The following is an 18727-nucleotide window of genomic DNA, read 5'->3' as shown; positions in this document are numbered from 1 at the left end:
CTCAGTTGGTTGAGCAACGCATGCTTGATTTCAGGTGAGGTCATGGTCTCCTTGTGATGGATCCAGCCCTGAGCCAAACTCCTTGCTCAGTGGGGTATCTGTTTCACTCCCCCTCACTCTGCCCCTCTGCTATTCACACACACTCTCTCTCAAACAAATAAATAAATCTTTTAAAAAATAAAATACTTTTTGAGTTGTTTAATAAATTATTTTCAAAAGTATGTTCTTCATATAACTTTTAAATGATATATTTCTTCCTTATACTTTGCAGACTTTCTTCACAGAACTCATATTTGATTTTTATGTATACTTCACAGTATACACTGCACACTTTGAATGAAGATAGGTCATTTCTGGTTGCTCAAAGTTAATACCAGACTTACCTGGCATTTCCTGACTGCTCATCTTGGAGACATTAGAATACTATGTTTAGATCTTAAGTAGGAGCACCGGAAGATACAGTTTAATATTCCTGATTTAGTCATTCAGAATCCTGAAAGTTGTTGGGAGTAGGATAGACCAGATTCTGATAATTTTGCCTCTACATATTTTCTCTGTGATTGTTAACTATTATACCTGAGGCCAGCCTTTTCCATTGGTTGTCTATAAGGCAAAGATACTTCTAGGCCTTTTTTTCTGTGCATGTACATATATTATATATACATATATCTTATAAAATGATATTAAAGATGTTGTTTTTGCAGTTTATATTCCTTTGAGGATTTTTATTTTGAAACTGAAATACACATGAATAAATTATTTTGGCTTACTATCTCTACTACATATAGTTTACAAATTAACTATATATATATAGTGTGCTTACATTTCAAAGATTTTATTTGAATCTCCTAAATATTGTGGTGATTTTTGAATATGAAAAAAGAAAATGTATTGAGGTGCATTTATTATATAATTTAGTACTTTTAAAAAAGATTTCTTTATTTAAGAGAGAAGAAGGGGAGGACATGAGTGGAGAGAAGGGCAGGAGGATATAGAGAGAGAATCCTCAAGTAGACTCCCCACTGAGCATGGAGCCCAACATAGGGCTTAATCCCAGGACCCTGAGATCATGACCTGAGCCAAAATCAAGGGTCAGATGCTTACCCAATTGAGCACCCAAGTGTCCCAATATAATTTAGTATTAACAACAACTTTATATAAACAGATAAAACCATTCCATTTCTAATATGAAGAAAATGTAGTTTAGAGATTAAATGATTAGTTCTTGTATATAGGGATGATAAAAGCTAAGATTCAGACCTACATCTCTTTGGTTCTAAATATAGTTAGCATTCTATCCCACTATTTTGTGAACTTGTGCAGATCCTCTCATTTTTTTTCTTTTCAGGCTTCATTCTGAATACTATTCTTATCTTGTTGGAACCAATCTTGATATTAGCTAGAAAGAATCTGAGAATCTCTAGTTGAATAGTTTGAGATATGGATATTTTATTTAACCTTGGTGTTTTATTTTTATTTTTTAATATATTAAAATCTTTATATATAAAGATTTTACTTATTTTTTTGACAGATGAGAGCACAAGCAGGGGGAGTGGCAAGCAGCGGGAGAGAGAGAAGCAGGCTCCCTGCTGAGCATTCCAGCACTCCAGGATCATGACGTTAGTCAAAGGCAGACACATAATTGAACCACCCAGGCACCCCTAACCTTGATGTTTTATATTTGATCCATTGTGATGCAACATTGGAAGTAAGGCTTCTGCTTTATATTAGGGTGGAGGTTCTTATGTTGCTTGTTCCCTCTTAAGAATTGAAATCCTATTTCTGAGTACAAGGCCAGAGCTGGGGCCTTGCTAACTGTGGTAGACTTCCCTGATATTAATTACTTAATTACTGAAAGCTTTCACTGAGTACTACCTGGTTTTGTTCTCCCCATTACTGGTTGCCCCCCACTAGAATGTGCCATTGTCCTATGTCAGAATTTTTTGATGCCACTTCTAGTGCACCATCACCTGGTCTGTCATACTATGTTTGGAATATTGTATTCTATCTTCTGCTCTGTTTTCTTCCAATGTGGGTATCTGGAACTGACTTTCCCCCACTATGCCCCATTTCCTGCATTGTCTTCCAATGGTTAGGTCTAATCCTGACCCCACCCCCACCCCTTACTTGGCCTTGTTCCTTGGTACATAATCCAGCAATGACCTAAAATATACAAAGCACATAAGACTTAATCCTTGTCTGAGGTCTAGCTGGGGATATGTCACAGAAGTACGTTTTAGAGCCATAAGAGATCTTAACTCTTCTCCTAGCCTAACTTTCTCATATTTATGGATCAGGAAACTGAGGATAAATTTCACCCTGAATCACAGTTGGTGTCAGAGTTAGAAGTAGAATCAATAGTAACCGCAATTAAATCCATTTTTAACAAATAACCCTTATACTTAAGTAAGCTTTAAGCATATCTAAAAAAATACAGATTGGGATGTTAGAAGTCATTTTACTATACACTATCAGTGTTTGATGAAATATTAGATTCGTGTTTTTTTCTTTTAGATGGAAATATAAGAACAGGAATTATTTGAACATTTATCTGATTTCATAACTCAGCATGTGAAAGCTGAAATTTTTTTTAAAGCAAAGCAATGTCATTCCACCAGATGTCACTGTTTGCATGTAACAATGAAGTTACAGTGATTAAAAATAAAATCCCCCACTTCTGTAATCATAATTTTGTAAAAAAAGAGAAAATCTGTATAGTTATACTCTTATTCTTCTTTAGATTTATTATTTTATTAAGCTTATATTCCCTGAATTTTTAAAAAGTATTCAAAGTGTTCATTACTTCTGCTACAAATTTTTAAGATTATACTAAAGAAAATTATTTGTAATTTTCAAGAAGATGAACTCTTTAAGTCTTTTCTAGATCTAGGAGTTTGCTTTTCAAACAACATTTTTTGTAAATTACTATTTCCTAAATTGTAGATTGTGACCAAAAAAGGGGTTGTGAAATCAATTTAGTGGTTTACTATAAGCACTTAAAAAAACCATTGTGTGGAATAGAATATCCTATTGCATGTAAGTACATTTTTGGCAAAACTTTTGCACATAAGCACTCCTAAAATATCCCTGTATGCATCTTCTTTGAATTGTATAAAAACAGCTGTGAGCTCCATCCTGTGAATCCTCTTCTAGGTTTTGTTCCCCAGGGAGCAAGATAAATTCATTAGGAAGGGATAGTAAAGGTGTGGTGGTGGGGACTTTTTTTGGTTAGAGTAACAGCAAGGAGAGCAGAAGGGTCCTGGAGGGAGAACCCTTCTCTTTGCTTCACAGGAGGTAGCTCATGTTCACTTTTATGCAACTCATAGAATATGTATGCAGAGATTTCTAAAAAGTACAGCTTAGAGCAAGCTTCTCAAGCTTCTCTAATAGCAATCTACAATAAGAAATACATTTTATATCTCTGGCCCACAGGAGACAGGGAAAGAGGTTTAACTTACTCTGAGAGAGGTGGACATGTGTCCTTCATTCAATACCCTCAATGAAAATAGCAATACTAATTGTAATATCAACCACATACTGATCATGCACTGTGTGCAAACTCATATATGTTATTTCTAAGCATTTGATCCTGAAAGACATGATTACTGTTGCTACTGATAGATGAAGAAACTGAGATGTAAGAAGGAAAAATGATATACCCCACATAACACAGCAAATGGCCAAAGTGAGGCTAAAATCCTGGTTTTAGCCTCATTCCAAAAGCTAGCTATTCTCACCACATCAGTGAATTTTAGCTTTCCCCTGGGTAAGGACTGCCTGGAGTCTATGATAAGTGTATCAATTCCTTGGTTCTATCCCAAACCCCCTGAATTAGAATCTCTAGAGGAGGGAATCTGGGAAGCTATAGATTTGACAAACTCCCAGAATACTCTAATGATCAGGTTGTTTTAGGCAAGATTTCAGTAATACAACAATGGTTTTACATTAGTGGTTTTCAAACTTCAGTATACATCAGAATCATCCACAGGGCTAGTTAAAACACAGATGACTGGATCCATTCTGAGATTCTGATTCACTAAGTATAATGGGGGTCAAGAATTTGCATTTTCTAGAAAGTTCCTATGTGATGTTAATGATGCTGGTTAGGGAGCACACTTTGAGAACCGCTGTAGTACATCATACTGACCTGTGATTCTCAGTTCCCCAGGACAGAGTGTGGGACTGACTGGCTTTGGCTGTGAGACTTTTTTGCTGTGCCAAAATACAACAATGCTTATTCAGTACCTACTACATTTGCATCCACAGAAGATAGAAAATTAATAAGAATCACTTTTCTCTTCAGACCAGTCTATGTCTACTGTGAAAAAGTTATACAGAATCAAAAATACTACATTCTATGATGAAAAATCAGGTCAAATGCAGCAGGAAAACTAGGAAGGAAAGATGAATTTATACCAGGTAGAGGGGGATTTATAAAGGTGTCATGAATGCATTGCAACCTGAAAGCCTTCTTTTCATCATTTTTATAGCTGCATTATATTGTCATTTGTTTTGCCTGTCTTCCCTACTGCCCCTTAGTAATCTTGACACCTCAGGCACCTTTAGCATAGCGAATATAGGTTTGGCCAGGAGTTAGGGAAGGGAAGTAGGATTGGCAAGTAGATATTGCCCAGACTATGGAGGACCCTGAAGGCAAGGCCCAGGAGCTTGGGTTTATACAATGTGTAGTCATTAAAGTATTTGGAAGGGGGTGGCTGATGACATCCCTGGCAGGGTATATAGAATGGATTGGAGGAGAGAGATTCTAAGTGAGGAACCAGCAAAGATGATATCTTAGGACTCAAATGAGAGAAAATGCAATGGACAGGAGAGACACCATAGAAGGAGAATGAATAGGGCAGCCCTGGTGGCTCAGCGGTTTAGCGCCTGCCTTCAGCCCAGGGTATGATCCTGGAGACCCCGGATTGAGTCCCACATGAGGCTCCCTGCATGGAGCCTGCTTCTCCCTCTGCCTGTATCTCTGCCTCTCTATCTCTATCTCTCTGTCTCTCATGAATAAATAAATAAACAAAATCTTTAAAAAAAAAAAAAAGGAGAATGAACAGAACTGGGGATTCCAGCTAGGCATGAGGGAGAGGTTGGATATGAGAGATTTTTTAGTCTGAAAGGATGTTTCCTAAAGGGAAGAACTCAAGAAAGGATTATTAGCTCTTTTCTGTAGAAATGAAGAGGGAAGTAGGGAGAGTGTGGAGAAAAATTTCAAATTAGTGGATCCTAAATCACATCTAAGTGGCCGGCTGCTTGAGAGTTTTATCTCAGTAGTTCAGGAAAGCACATTAGAAGGAGGGTAATTGGGTGTTGAGTGGCAGTCTAGTATATTCACCATATTGGCAGTTGAACTTTATCTTCTCTTTGAATTAAATTATTTTGACTAGTTGAGATAGGTGACTTTTCTCTGTGACTCTCCTTTGGCAAGCCATATCTCCATGAGCCTGTTTTTTTAAGAGCTGGTATGATAGGATCTGAGGGTTTCAGCATATTATTAAGTAACTTAAGTCAGTTGGGAGGTTTGTGTACTCTTAATCTTCATATTTGATGGCTCATAAAGTGATTGTTCATATAATGGTATACCAAAAAGAGGTAACATTGGTTCTAAATACTTCCATGTGAGGGATCCCTGGGTGGCTCAGTGGTTGAGCGTCTGCCTTCAGCTCAGGGTATGATTCTGGGGCCCTTGGATCGAGTCCCACATCGGGCTCCCTGGATGGAGCCTGTTTCTCCCTCTGCTTATGTCTCTGCCTCTCTCTCTGTATCTCTCATGAATAAATAAACTCTTAAAAAATACTTCCATGTGAAATTGATGTAGCTATATTTGGTGCAGGCCCATTTTGTACTCATTTTAAATCTTTTTTTTAAATTTTTATTTATTTATGATAGTTACACACACACAGAGAGAGAGAGAGAGAGAGGCAGAGACATAGGCAGAGGGAGAAGCAGGCTCCATGCACCGGGAGCCCGATGTGGGACTCGATCCTGGGTCTCCAGGATCGCGCCCTGGGCCAAAGGCAGGTGCCAAACCGCTGTGCCACCCAGGGATCCCTGTACTCATTTTATATTCTTTTATAGTAAGTGCAAAAATTAGTACAAATTGACACAAGATTTAATACAAATTCAATGTATTTTTAAGCAGTTTGTCAGTCAATATATTTTGCCTTCAAATTTTCATTTAGCTCACCTCTTTTGCTTAATTAAAGCTTTTGTTTATAAGTTTTGTGTCTCATGTATATCCTCATATAGAGAGAGTTTGTAGCCTAGAAGGAAAGACTTAATGCCATAGTTTTTTCGTTCATCCTGACATGATATATGATTCAAGAAGAGAAAGCTTTAATGTGAGAGGCAGTCCTGCCTGGGCTGATGCTTTACCTCACTCTAAGAAATGAGACCATTTCCTGTGGGCTTAGAGCGGGAAACGGCTTAGTGATCAGAAAGTGGAAACCTTTTTACTTCTCTTGTAAACCAGGTTTTCACAGGTTGAATTTATTATTCCAATATAATAAGACCATCATAAAGGTTACTACTAAAATGTATACAGAACCAAAGATAAATTATATTGAATTATTTCCCATTTCTGATTATCTCACTTCTACACGATTTCTGCCTAGGACAGATATCAAATGCTAGTGTGTTTATATCAGCAGAGATATGAAGTGAGACTCATCAGTGAGTCTCACTCACTGATAAACAAGTTTAAAGTTTATTGTTTTTATCATACTATAGAATACTGCAAGGAATTCCTGTTGTGGATCACAATCAAGAATATGTGCCTGTCCTTCCACCACCACCAGTTGTACTTCCTGAATGGACACAAGGAACTAGAGAACGTGTTCACAAACCTTATCTACAACTCACAGGAGAGGAAGTAAGAACTTCCTTTGACTATTACTTTTCTCTAGAGTCCTCAAACTTTTTGGTTTCAGGACCCTTTTTATAATCTTAAGAATTATTGAAGACTTCAATAATTTTTATGTGGGTTTTATCTGTCTTTTTTTTTTGAAGAGTTTAATTATTTATTTGTGAGAGAGACAGAGAGAGCACAAGTGGAGTGGAGGGGCAGAAGGAGAAGGAGAAGACTGCTGACCAGGAAGGCTGGAATGGGGCAAATACCTGGTAGTGAAATTATTGGATCACATGGTATTTCTATTTTTAATTTTTTGAGGAACCTCCATACTGTTTGCGGCAGTGTCTATACCAATTTACATTTTCCACCAACAGTGCACAGGGGTTCCTTTTTCTCCATGTTCTCGTCAATATTTGTTATTTTTTGTTTTTTAATTCTAGCCATTCTGACAAGATAAGATTATATCTTGTGGTTTTGATTTGATTAAGGCATTTCCCTTAATGATTAGTGATGCTGAGCATCTTTTCATGAGGCTTTTGGCTATCTGTATGTCTTCTTTGGAAAAATGTCCATTCAGATCTTCTGCTCATTTTTTATTGGATTTTTTTGGTTTGTTTTTTTTGGTGTTGAGTTGTATAAATTATTTATATACCCAGGACCCAGAGATCATGACCTGAGCCAAAGTAAGACACTTAACTGACTGAACCACCAGGTGCCCCCCTCCCTCTTTTTAACTGAACATGCAACTAGCACTCAGCAATAAAAAGAAAAGAACTCTTTATATATACAACTACAAGGATGAGTCTTCAGAGAATTACGCTGAAAAAGACAATTTTGAAAGATTACGTGCTGTATGGTTTCCTTATATAACATTCCTGAAGTGACAAAATTATAGAAATGGAAAACAGATTAGCTGTTTCTAGAATTTCAGGATGGGGGCATTGGATGACTGTGTCGCATAAAAGGACAACCTGAAGGATCCTTGTGGTGATGAAAATGTTTTTGACTGTATTAATGTTAATATTTGTGATATTGTACTATAGTTTTGTAAGATGTTACCTTTGAGGGAAACCGGGTAAAGGATAGATGGGATCTTTTTTATTATTTCTTAAAACTGCATGTGAATCTACAATTATCTCAAAACAAAAAAGTTCAGTAAAAAATTGTCTTCATTAGAGCAAAAAAAAGAGCAATTAAACTTAGTTATAGAGGTAATATTGAATGATAATTTGTGTAGCTAAAAGAGAATGTATTAAGTGAAAATTCCCGCAGCTAAAAATATTTGTTGCAATTGAAATCTGAAGCTGTGTCAATGACTTTTTCATATCTTGATACATTAAAATCTATTGTTTTGTACTTTGAGTGGATTTTTTACTCATTTATGATTTTGTAACATTGTACACTGGATATTTGTTCTTCATTATGTAGATCTTCAAATGTTGATACATTTCACTATGTATGTATGTAACATTAAAATATCTTATTTTTAATATTATCAGAAAAATGTTTTACCATTGTGTTAGAAAGTAGAGGAGGGATAGTAAAGTATCTTCCAGGCTGAGAAGTCACTGTGAGACTGAAAAACAAAGCAAACCACTCCATACTATTCACACAGTTTTATTCAGGGTAACTTACCGACAGAGGATTGGGTGCACAAATGACTCAGACACTATGCAGCTATTCTCTGTCCAATCTGGACCTCAATCTGGACCTTAATCCTTAGCTTTTATAGAGTGAGGGGCGTGGAGGTGAGGTCAAAGGGTAGTTATCTAAAGTGATGTCATCTGTGTACCAGTCATCTCTACTAGTTACCAAAAGTGGAGCTTTATATGCAGCACTCCAGGGAAGATCGGAATAAGCCTTCCCACGTTCCAGTCAGGGTATACATTAACCTCCATATGGCCTGGAATATGTGGGACTGAGGGAGGTTACTGTGCAGACCAAAGATGGAGTCAGTGTGGTCAGCACTCCTACACCTTGGGAATTTTCCAAAATTCTAATTTTTACTAAATCTTAATTTTTTTCATGGGCACACATGCTCTCAATGGTTTTATTGGAAATGACGGGATTTCTTCATTCATTATCAAGAAAATGCTTTCTGTATATTAAAGTCTGAATGAACAGTTTGATGTCTGTCCTCTCAAATGAAAATGGTGGCTAATTCAGGCCACAACTCTAACAACAGCACATGTGTTTTTCCTTGAAACCCCTATCCTCCTTCACTATGGCCACAGAAACACTTTATGTGTTTTCTCATTTGGTTGCATATGTATGCTTTAAAAAAAAAAGTGTACTTAAAAGTGGAGATGTAATAAAATTAATTTTTCCTGCTTTCTGGGGGCATTTTTAAGGTGCAGCTGCCTTGATTCATGCTAAGGTGACATCAGTTTTACTTGATTTATTTTATTTTATTTTTTGGCACCATCAGTGCAAACTTCAACACAGAGGAAAGGAAAGTAGGCTCTAAATATAATTGAGGGAATAGTTTTCAAGCGTGGAAAGGTATTGAAAAGGTCTTGAAAAGACCCTTGGAAAGGTCTTGAGCTCTTTAGAGTCTCAAACCACATTTTGAAAAGTCTCGTTCATCCTTATGTTTCGCTTATATGAAGCTTAATTTACCACGAGGAACTAATTTGCATGTCTCTCTCCCTTAGTGAACAGAATGTTCTGACCTTGGCTTATCAGCATGAACAGGAGTTATTGTGTTGGGTTATAATATACATAGTAATCGTAGGGGCTGTGCTGGTGCTATTATACCAAGTCAAGCTGGTTGCTTAATGGTAATTCCATTTGCTGTGCAGTCTCTATTCTCTTAAGAACTAGCAGCTACCAACCTTGTCATTTCTAACCATTTTCCTAGTTCTTCTCTTAGAAAGTTCTGAGCATTGCTGGGGAAATCAATTTACCAGGATGAGTGTTTTGTCACTAGTTTAATTTGATAAATGCCCTCTTGACAGTGCACCTGGGCTTTTCCTTGATCACAAAGTTGCTGTTTGCTTAGTGATACATTTTCCTCTCTTCCCATCTAGAGGAGTGTGTCTTGCTTAATTCTAGGGGAATGATTTTATTCTGGAGGCTTACACTGCTGGATGTCTATCTACTACATGGAAGGAATTACTGTATTGTATGTGTCCTATCATTTGAATGCCTGAAATCTTCTTAATTTCTAGGTGATCTTTGGAAGAAGAGTTGTCAGCTGATTTTAGAAGATTTTGTTCATCTTTTAGCAAGGACTTCCTGGCTCTATGTCTGTAACAGCATAGAGTGACACAGTGTGCCCAGCAAACAGAGGACAGTGAGATGGAAACTTAATTTTGCATTGATATGGTGAACAAATTAACCTGGCAACTGCAAAATCCATTTTTCTCTAAATACTCTTTTGGTAGATAGGAAATGTGATCAAGTTTATGGAATAGTTGAAGTATATCTGATGAGAAATAAAAGTGGTCAAGACTCCGTGTCATCTTATAATCGAGGATCTTTATTTATTGTGTTTGGGTCTTTGTGTATTATTCTAAAAAGTCTGTGTAACACCCACACTCCAGGAGATGTCACTCTTAAGGTTTCATAGTTAATGCTACAGTAATGCTTGCAAGTTGATGCTTTAAAATTATATAAGGTCATTTTTCTGGTGAAAAATCTTTTTGGGGAAAATGAATAGCCCAATTAAGTATTATTAAAAGTCAATAGAAATATAATTATCAATAATTATACCATGCATTCAAACAGCTGTTATTTTAAAAATCTTACCACATTTTCTTGAAGATTTTGTCATGAATGCCTGATTAGTTTTTATGCCTCCTTTTATGGAGGGGAAGAGGGAGAGGGAGAGAATCTCCAGCAGACTCTCCATTGAGTGCACAGCCTGATGTAGGCTCAATCCCACAACTCTGAGATTGACCTGAGCTGAAATGAAGAGTTGGATGCTCAAAGGACTAAGCCACCCAGGCACCCCAGTGTCTCTGACTATTTTTAAAAATAATTTTCTCTTTTATTGTTTGCTTTATTATTATTATTTATTGATAATGAACTTTATTTTGTAGAATTGTTTTAGAGTAAAGAAAAATTACAAAGGTAGTATGGAGGTTTGCCATATACTACACATCCTGTTTTCCTGTTTTCCCTATTATTAATATGATAATATTAGATTAAATAGTGGCCCCAAAGAGATATGTTCAAGTTCTAATCCACAATACCTGTGAATGTGACCTTATTTGGAAATAACGTCTTTGCAGATATAATTCAGAATCTTGGGATGAATCCTGGATTTAGAGTGGGCCCTAAATTCAATAGGACGGGGTCCTGATAAGAGGAAAATGCCATTTGACCACACAGGAAAGAAGACCATGTGACAGTGGAGGCAGAGATTGGAATGGTGCAGCTGCAAGCTAAGGAATGTCAAGGGATGATGGCAACCACCAGAAGCTAGGAAGAGGCAAGGAAGGATTCTGCCCTCAAAGGAGCATGGGCCTTCCTACAACTTGATTTGGGACTTCTAGTCTCCAGAACAGTGAGAGAATACATTTCTGTTAGTTTAAACCACCCAGTGGTAATTTGTTAGTGAGATTTTTTTAAACACTGTTTTTGAAAAACAGGCTCACCTTTTATATTTCCTGCCCCAGTCCATAGGATAAACCATTTACACAAGAAATCACAGTTCACTTTATTGGAGAATGTGATTAGAAACCAAGATCTAGGCATTAGGTGTGCTTGTTGGTACCGGGGCATGTTGCTTCCAGGCCTCCTTAGCTGACACAGCAAGGAAATATGTATGATATACTAACTCCTGTAAATATTTCTACATGTAACCATCTGTGCCTAAATTAAGCTAAACATGAGTTCATACTGATGTCTCCAACTCTAATCCATTACCACGTGATCATCCTCCCTTGCTTTTTTCTAAACTCCTAATCCAACAGGGATAACCCTGGCTTCTACCATCTTCCATCCATTTACTTAACTCTTCAGTTCCCGTATAGAAATATCATATTTCTGTAGGATGTAACTTCACCAACTAAAGTACAATGTTATGTACAATTTCTTTTGCCTTTACTTTTGTAAACTATACTCATTTCCAAAGCTACTAAGGTCAGCAACTTTTCCCCCTACTCCTTTCAGTGAGGTGGTTTCATATGTTTATAATAGAATTAGATTGTTATGTTATATTCTGCATTCCATCCTGGGATTCCTCTTGATTTCCTAAATGATTTTTTAAAATTTGCACACACAAAAGTTTCACTCTTTGTGCTCTAAAGCTCAGTAGGTTTTGACAAATGCATAATGTTATATAGCCACAATTCCAGTATCATACAGAATAGTTTCAGCTTCCTAAAAATTCACCTATGCTTAAGTTTTATTTTGAAAAAGTTTGAATAAACAAACAATTATAGAAACCAAACTAACATACACTTGGGGACACTTTATCAAGAATTGATGCTAACTTTTTGTCACTCTTATTTCTGATTTTTTAAAATAAAAGAAAATTTAAAAATAATGAGTCCTTTTATACTTTTTTCCAATTCCATTTCTCTTCCTCCTTAACCAAGGGCAGTTACTGTTACAATTGTGATTTTTTAGTCCATTATTTTATACTTTATTAGATATATTTGTGACACTAAATAATAAATACTACAGTTCTGTGTGTTCTAGTGACATTTATATAAAGAATGCTATTTTGTATGCATCCTTCCAAAATTTGCTTATTATACTGTCAGTACTGTGCTTCTAAGATTCATCTATGGTTTATAATTTTGGGGCTTGAATAGCCTGATAGCGTTAGTTATATGCCATATTTTATTCATCCATTTTTCTATTAATGGACATTTAGATCGGGCTTTGTGTTTTGCTATTTCATATGCTGTATGAACATCCTTGTGCATATCTCTTCATGCATATTAGAGATATATTAGATATATTAGAATTTTTTTAGAATATTTTTCTGCAAGTGAAATTACTGAGTTATATGGCATATACATTTTCTATTTTATTAGAAATGGCCAGTTTGCCTCCAGTGTGGTTGTACTAGTTTCCCCTCATCCTTGGCATCAGTTGGAATTGCCAACTTCACATTTCTGCTAATCTGATGGATATGAAAAGTTGTCTTTCTCAGACTTTCAGAGGCTGTGGAACCAATCAAGTCACTATCTGGCCAGTTAAAACACTTCTGATGGGAGTTTGGATTTTTACATTAGAGATCATTTGTTAGTTTCTAATAGCCTTTTATTTTATTTTCAAAGGTGTCTGCTTATCCAGAATGTACAAAGTTGTTTTGGAATCCAACTTCACCCAAATTCTCTGTTCCAGTATCTATTATGAAGGAAACTCTATATTCAGAATATGAGGTAACACACAGAATGACTTTTCTCTGTTGTTGTTTATTTTTTTTTCTGTTGTTTAATAATTAAATTGTATAGTGATTATGGCATGAAAATTTACAGGACAATTGTTATATAAATTGTCAGACAGCAATTGCCATAATTAAGAATGACTGGATGGTACTATAGCATTGTACTTATCCATATTACCTCACCAGTAAAGATTATTCTGTTTTCTTTTTGAAAAAATATTTTATTTGACCAAAGTTCCAAGATATAGAACTACTCAGGTTGTTTAGAAGATCTTCATGTCATTTTTGCTTGCTTTTTTTAAACTGCACTTTTAGTTAATGTTAAAAAAAGCTTGACATCACCCAATACATTATGACTCTTGTTTCTCCTTCCCTTACAGAGTGTTTGCTCTCATTTTGTGTTATATTGATTATTTTAAAAATTAGAAAAATCAAGAGAAGAAAACCAGTTCACCTATTATTCTTCTGCAAGACAATAACTGCCTGCCTTTTGGTCCATTTTCTTTCATCCTTAAAAATTTTTCCTTTTCCTCCTTCTTTCCTATCTCTTTCCTCCCCTTTTCTTCTTCCTTTTTAGTTTTTTCTTTTTTTTTTAACATATTTCTTTTTTTTTAAAGATTTTATTTATTTATTCATGAGACACACACACACACACACAGAGAGAGAGAGAGAGAGAGAGAGAGAGAGAGAGAGGCAGAGACATAGGCTGAGGAGCCCGACGAGGGACTGGATCCTGGGTCTCCAGGATCATGCCCGGGCTGAAGGCTGAGCTAAACCGCTGAGCCACCGAGGCTGCCCTAGTTTTTTCTTCTTAAAAAAATTCTGTGATGGACATTACTGTGCATAAATTTCTAATAGTACTTAGGATTATTTTATTTGTATGGGACTTTAGGCACCTTACTAAAACTCATATCTGAAAACAATAAAACAAAATTAGAAGAAATCATAGAGAGAGCTTAAGAAGGGTAATAGTGTAATAGAGTTAGAGGTAAAATTAAATTAAAAATGTCTGTCCATATATGCTGTTGCTTGAAATGGAATAATCAATTTACATCTTAGCTTCCCTGCAACCAAGGCAGGGATGGAATCACATTCATATTTGACCTATTTTAAATATTAATATTGAAACATCTTTGCATTTTTTAGATTACTTGGTCATGGTGTATTATGCTTAAATATTATGTTGAATTCTGTTAGGCAATATTTTATTTTTAATATGTATTCATGGTGAAATATGTATGAAATGTCTTTTTTTATCCTTCATTGGACTCTCTTATTAGGTTTATTCTAAGTTAATTGGGTAACATTTCATTTTTAAAAATATTCTGAAATTGATATAGCATAAAAATAATCTAGAAAATTTGGAAGAACTCATGGAGACATTTGAACCATTTGGGAAGGTAATTGACAATTAGAATATTTATTTTCTATAATATTACACTGTATGTTAACTAATTGGAATTTAAACAAAAACTTAAAAAATAGTCCTTCGCTTAGCTCATTGAAACTAAGCTGAGTTTAATATGCTTTCAAGTAACATCTTCCTTCATTAAGATGTAAATGTTTGCAAACATATGTACAGAAGAATATTGGAATAAATTTATGCTTAACTCATTGAAAAAAAAGAATTTTTTCTTTTCTAATTTTTGGGTTGTTCAATGTTTTTTATTTGTTTTAATTTATTTTTATTTTAATTTCAGTATAGCTAATATACAGTGTTATACTGGTTTCAAGGGTACAATAAAGTAATTTAACAATTCTGTACATTACTCAGTGCTCATCATAAGCGTATTCTTTAATCTCTGCCACCTATTTCACCCATTCTCCCATTCCCCCCTGCCATGACCATCAATTTGTTCTCTATAGTTGAATCTCTTTCCTAGTTTTTCTCTTTCTCTTATTTTCCTTTGTTCATTTTGTTTCTTAAATTCCACATGAGTGAAATCATATGGTATTTGTTTTTCTCTTTCTTATTTCACTTAGCATAATACTCTCTAGCTCCACCCACATTGTTGCAAATGGCAAGATTTCATTCTTTTTTATGGCTGAGTAATATTGCATTGTATATATATATGTATATATACATAAAAACATATACATATATACATATATACATATATATATACACACATATATACCACATCTTTATACATTCGTCTATTGATAGACACTTGGGCTGTTTCTGTAAATTGATTATTGTGGATAATGCTGCAACAAATATAGAGGAGAATGTAGATCTTTTTGATTTAATGTTTCAGATTCTTTGAGTAAGTACCCAGTAGTAAATACCAATTAGTGTTTCACATTCTTTGAGTAAATACCAAATGATTCATACTTGGTCATATGGTAATTCTGTTTTGAATTAAAAAAAAAATCTATGCCCACTGTAGGGTTCAAACTCATCACCCTTAGATCAAGAGTCCTATGCTATACTGACTGACCAGTGAGGCACCCTTCTATTTTTAAGTTTTTGAGAAACCTCCAACTTGTTTTCTCCATAGTGGCTGCACCAGTTTGCATTTCTACCAACAGTGCATGAGGGTTCCTTCTTCTTGGGTTGTTCAATGTTAAGTACTTTTTCTTGAGTCAATTGGTAACATATATTCTTACAGAAAGCCATCTATTTGATTGAAATGTATAAATTATATGCAGCATTTGTAAGTCTCTCTTCAGTCTTAATCTCCATTTCTAATGTATCATTTTCTTTCCCATTTCTAATCATATTTTTGAGAATTTTTTCTTCCTAAAAAAGAATTTTTAGAAATGAACTTAATTTTTTTGTCTTCTTTTGTTTTCTTTTTCTTTCCTTTTTTTTTTTTTTTTTGGTCGGGGGAACACATGCCTTTTATTGGTCTAAGGAGCATAACTAGTTCATAGGCTTGGGCAGAGCTCCCCTATCTGTATGGCTCCCATCTCTCTCTCCTGGGAGTTTGTGACTCACCCCCAGGGAGAAAAGTGTTCTGGACAGGGGTGGCAGACAGAGCCAGGATAAAAATACAGAACTGGGGTCTGAAAGGGTATCATGGTGAAGTGGAAAACACAGGGTTATGAGATCATCCAAATAAAAAGTCCACCCGGGCAGTAGAGAAGTTTCTCCACATGGGCCCCCCACCTGCCCTTGCCAGGAATGGGAGGGGGCAGGAAGCTTCGGCTGGAGATTTCCTACTGTGCCCTTCGTGCCATCAGCATCTCCCGGGTGTTGTCCTCAGCTTCCTTCACACTCTGCTCCAGGTAGGATTTTTTTCTGTTCTAGTTCTTTAATTTTTTCTTCTGCTATTTTCTGTTTCTCTAACAGCTGACTGTGAATTACCTCCTTGGACTGAAAAATAAACATTCTTCCTACACTTTCATACATGTTAGTCTCATCTACCAAAGTCATAATCTCTGTATCTGTAAGATGTGTGTGCTTTTTCGTTTTGTTTAGCTGTTCAATCTGTATGTCTGCAAGCTTCACCTTCTGTTGAGTGTCAATAACTTTGGCTTGAAGTTCTGTGAAGGCCTTGTTCAACTCCAGATCCATGGGAGCCGCCATCTTGGTTCACTCCGTCTCTTCTCTTGTTCTCAATTACAAATGCTTTAGTCTCTTGGGACGCCTGAGTGGCTCAGCTGTTGAGCGCCTGCCTTCAGCTCAGGATGTGATCCTGGAGTCCCAGGATTGAGTCCCACATTGAGCTCCCTGTATGGAGCCTGCTTCTCCTCCCTCTGTCTATGTCTCTGCCTCTCTCTGTGTCTCTTGTGAATAAATAAATAAAATCTTAAAAAAAAAAAACCAACCCCCCAAACCCAAATGCTTTTCTCTAATTGTCAAATTACTATACTCACCCCAGTATAAAACCATATTTAATTTTTTTAGCAAAGTTTATAATGTAGGATCCCCTAGTTATTAGAAATCATGGCCTGTCAGCCAAAAAAACAAACAAAAAACAAAAAACAAAACAAAACAAAAAAAACCAAATAAGTTCAATCTATCGTCTTTGACCAAAAAAAACTTCTGGATTAATTCAATTTTTGCTACTCTGAATTTTTGTTACTTCTCTTTCTGAAAAATTTTTGGTTGTTGGCTTCCTGCTCTCTATAGAATGTTGACATTCCTGTTGGGCATTTTTCTAATTTCTTGTGTTGATTTACAATTTATTTAATTCATTTTTATTTTTTTTATTTTTTTTTTTTGAGATTTATTTATTTTTTTTATTTTTTAAATTTTATTTATTTATGATAGTCACAGAGAGAGAGAGAGAGAGAGGCAGAGACACAGGCAGAGGGAGAAGCAGGCTCCATGCACCGGGAGCCCGACGTGGGATCCGATCCCGGGTCTCCAGGATCGCGCCCTGGGCCAAAGGCAGGCGCCAAACCGCTGCGCCACCCAGGGATCCCTCATTTTTATTTTTTAAAGTAATATAAGTCCTTCATGACTTTATTTCCATGTAAGAATTTGATCTTATTTCATAAATTTTTATTTATAGTTTGTTCATTTATTTTCTAAATAATTTCTATACTCGTTTTCATTATCTTTGATACATGATTTATGTGGGAAAGTGTTTTTTAAAACTGTTTTGACTTGGCATTATTTTAATTTTATTCTTTATCTTTTTTTATATAAGAAAATATATTCTTTAGAATACCAGTTTTTTGGAATTCATTGGTATTTGTTTTATGGTTTCCTTCTGAAACCAATATGTCCCAGTATTTGTCTATGAATTTAAAAGTATTTTAAGTCATGACTGTTTTTATGTTGTGGTAGCACTAAGCAGAGCATAGGCTTTCCAATCCATCTTGGACTCAAATCCCACTTATTTTCTAGGTAATCTTGACTGGTGTCTTAGTTTCTGGAAGTCTGTTTTTTTATGTGTAAAATGGGTGTTCTGAGAATTTAATGAGACTATATAGTATATTGCCTAATGAATAGTTAGTGCACAATTAATAATAGATATGGCTGTTATATTGTCATATTATTCCATTTTTATGTAGCATATTTGTTTGATTTGATCTAAAAAACACTGCATGTGTAGGATGCCTGGCTGTCTCAGCTGGAAGAGCATGCAACTCTTGATCTTGGGGTCGTGGGTTCAAGCTCCACGTTGGATGTGGAGATTACTAAGAAAATAAATAAATTAATTAAAAATAATTAAAAAAAACACCTTTGGGGATTTTTCAGGGCAGTTGTGTTTTATCTATTTCTTCACGTGTTAACAGGAGTTTTTACTTTATGTGATTAGAAGCTGTTTTATCTTTATTATGAATTTAGCAGTGTTTTACCTTTATTATCAATTCTGTCTCTAACCAATTTTAAATGACCTACTTTGGCTTTTTTTAATGCTGGAATTCTACTGTACTATGGCTAGCCCTGTGTTCTTTTCTGTTTGTGTTCAGGAATATTTTCATTTTAATTCTTTGTTGTTTTTCTTTTTTTTTTTTTCCAGATGAACCACATTAAGTAGCATATGGTTAATTTGGTTATTATTATTTTGTGGTGTCTGTTTTAAAAAGTCTATTTTGTCTTTTGTTAAACCACTATTATTTTC

At 35.4% G+C, this 18727-nt stretch overlaps 1 protein-coding gene and 1 pseudogene across 1 annotated transcript in view; one reads left to right on the top strand and one right to left on the bottom strand.

The window, feature by feature from the left end:
• TTC6 (tetratricopeptide repeat domain 6) overlaps positions 1-18727 on the top strand; it is a 183089-nt gene that overhangs the window by 86159 nt on the left and 78203 nt on the right. Inside the window, exons 6-7 of the mRNA XM_055309051.1 lie at positions 6739-6880; positions 13096-13200. Coding sequence (XP_055165026.1) covers positions 6739-6880; positions 13096-13200 — 247 coding nt within the window. The remainder of the gene's footprint in view (positions 1-6738; positions 6881-13095; positions 13201-18727) is intronic.
• LOC129499510 (prefoldin subunit 1-like) lies at positions 16305-16737 on the bottom strand (annotated as a pseudogene).

Source organism: Nyctereutes procyonoides, unplaced genomic scaffold, assembly GCF_905146905.1.
Source record: "Nyctereutes procyonoides isolate TBG_1078 unplaced genomic scaffold, NYPRO_anot_genome, whole genome shotgun sequence".
NCBI classification, from domain to species: Eukaryota; Metazoa; Chordata; class Mammalia; order Carnivora; family Canidae; genus Nyctereutes; species Nyctereutes procyonoides.
The sequence above is the reverse complement of the archived record's forward strand: the minus strand, read 5'-3'. Positions and strand labels throughout refer to the sequence as shown.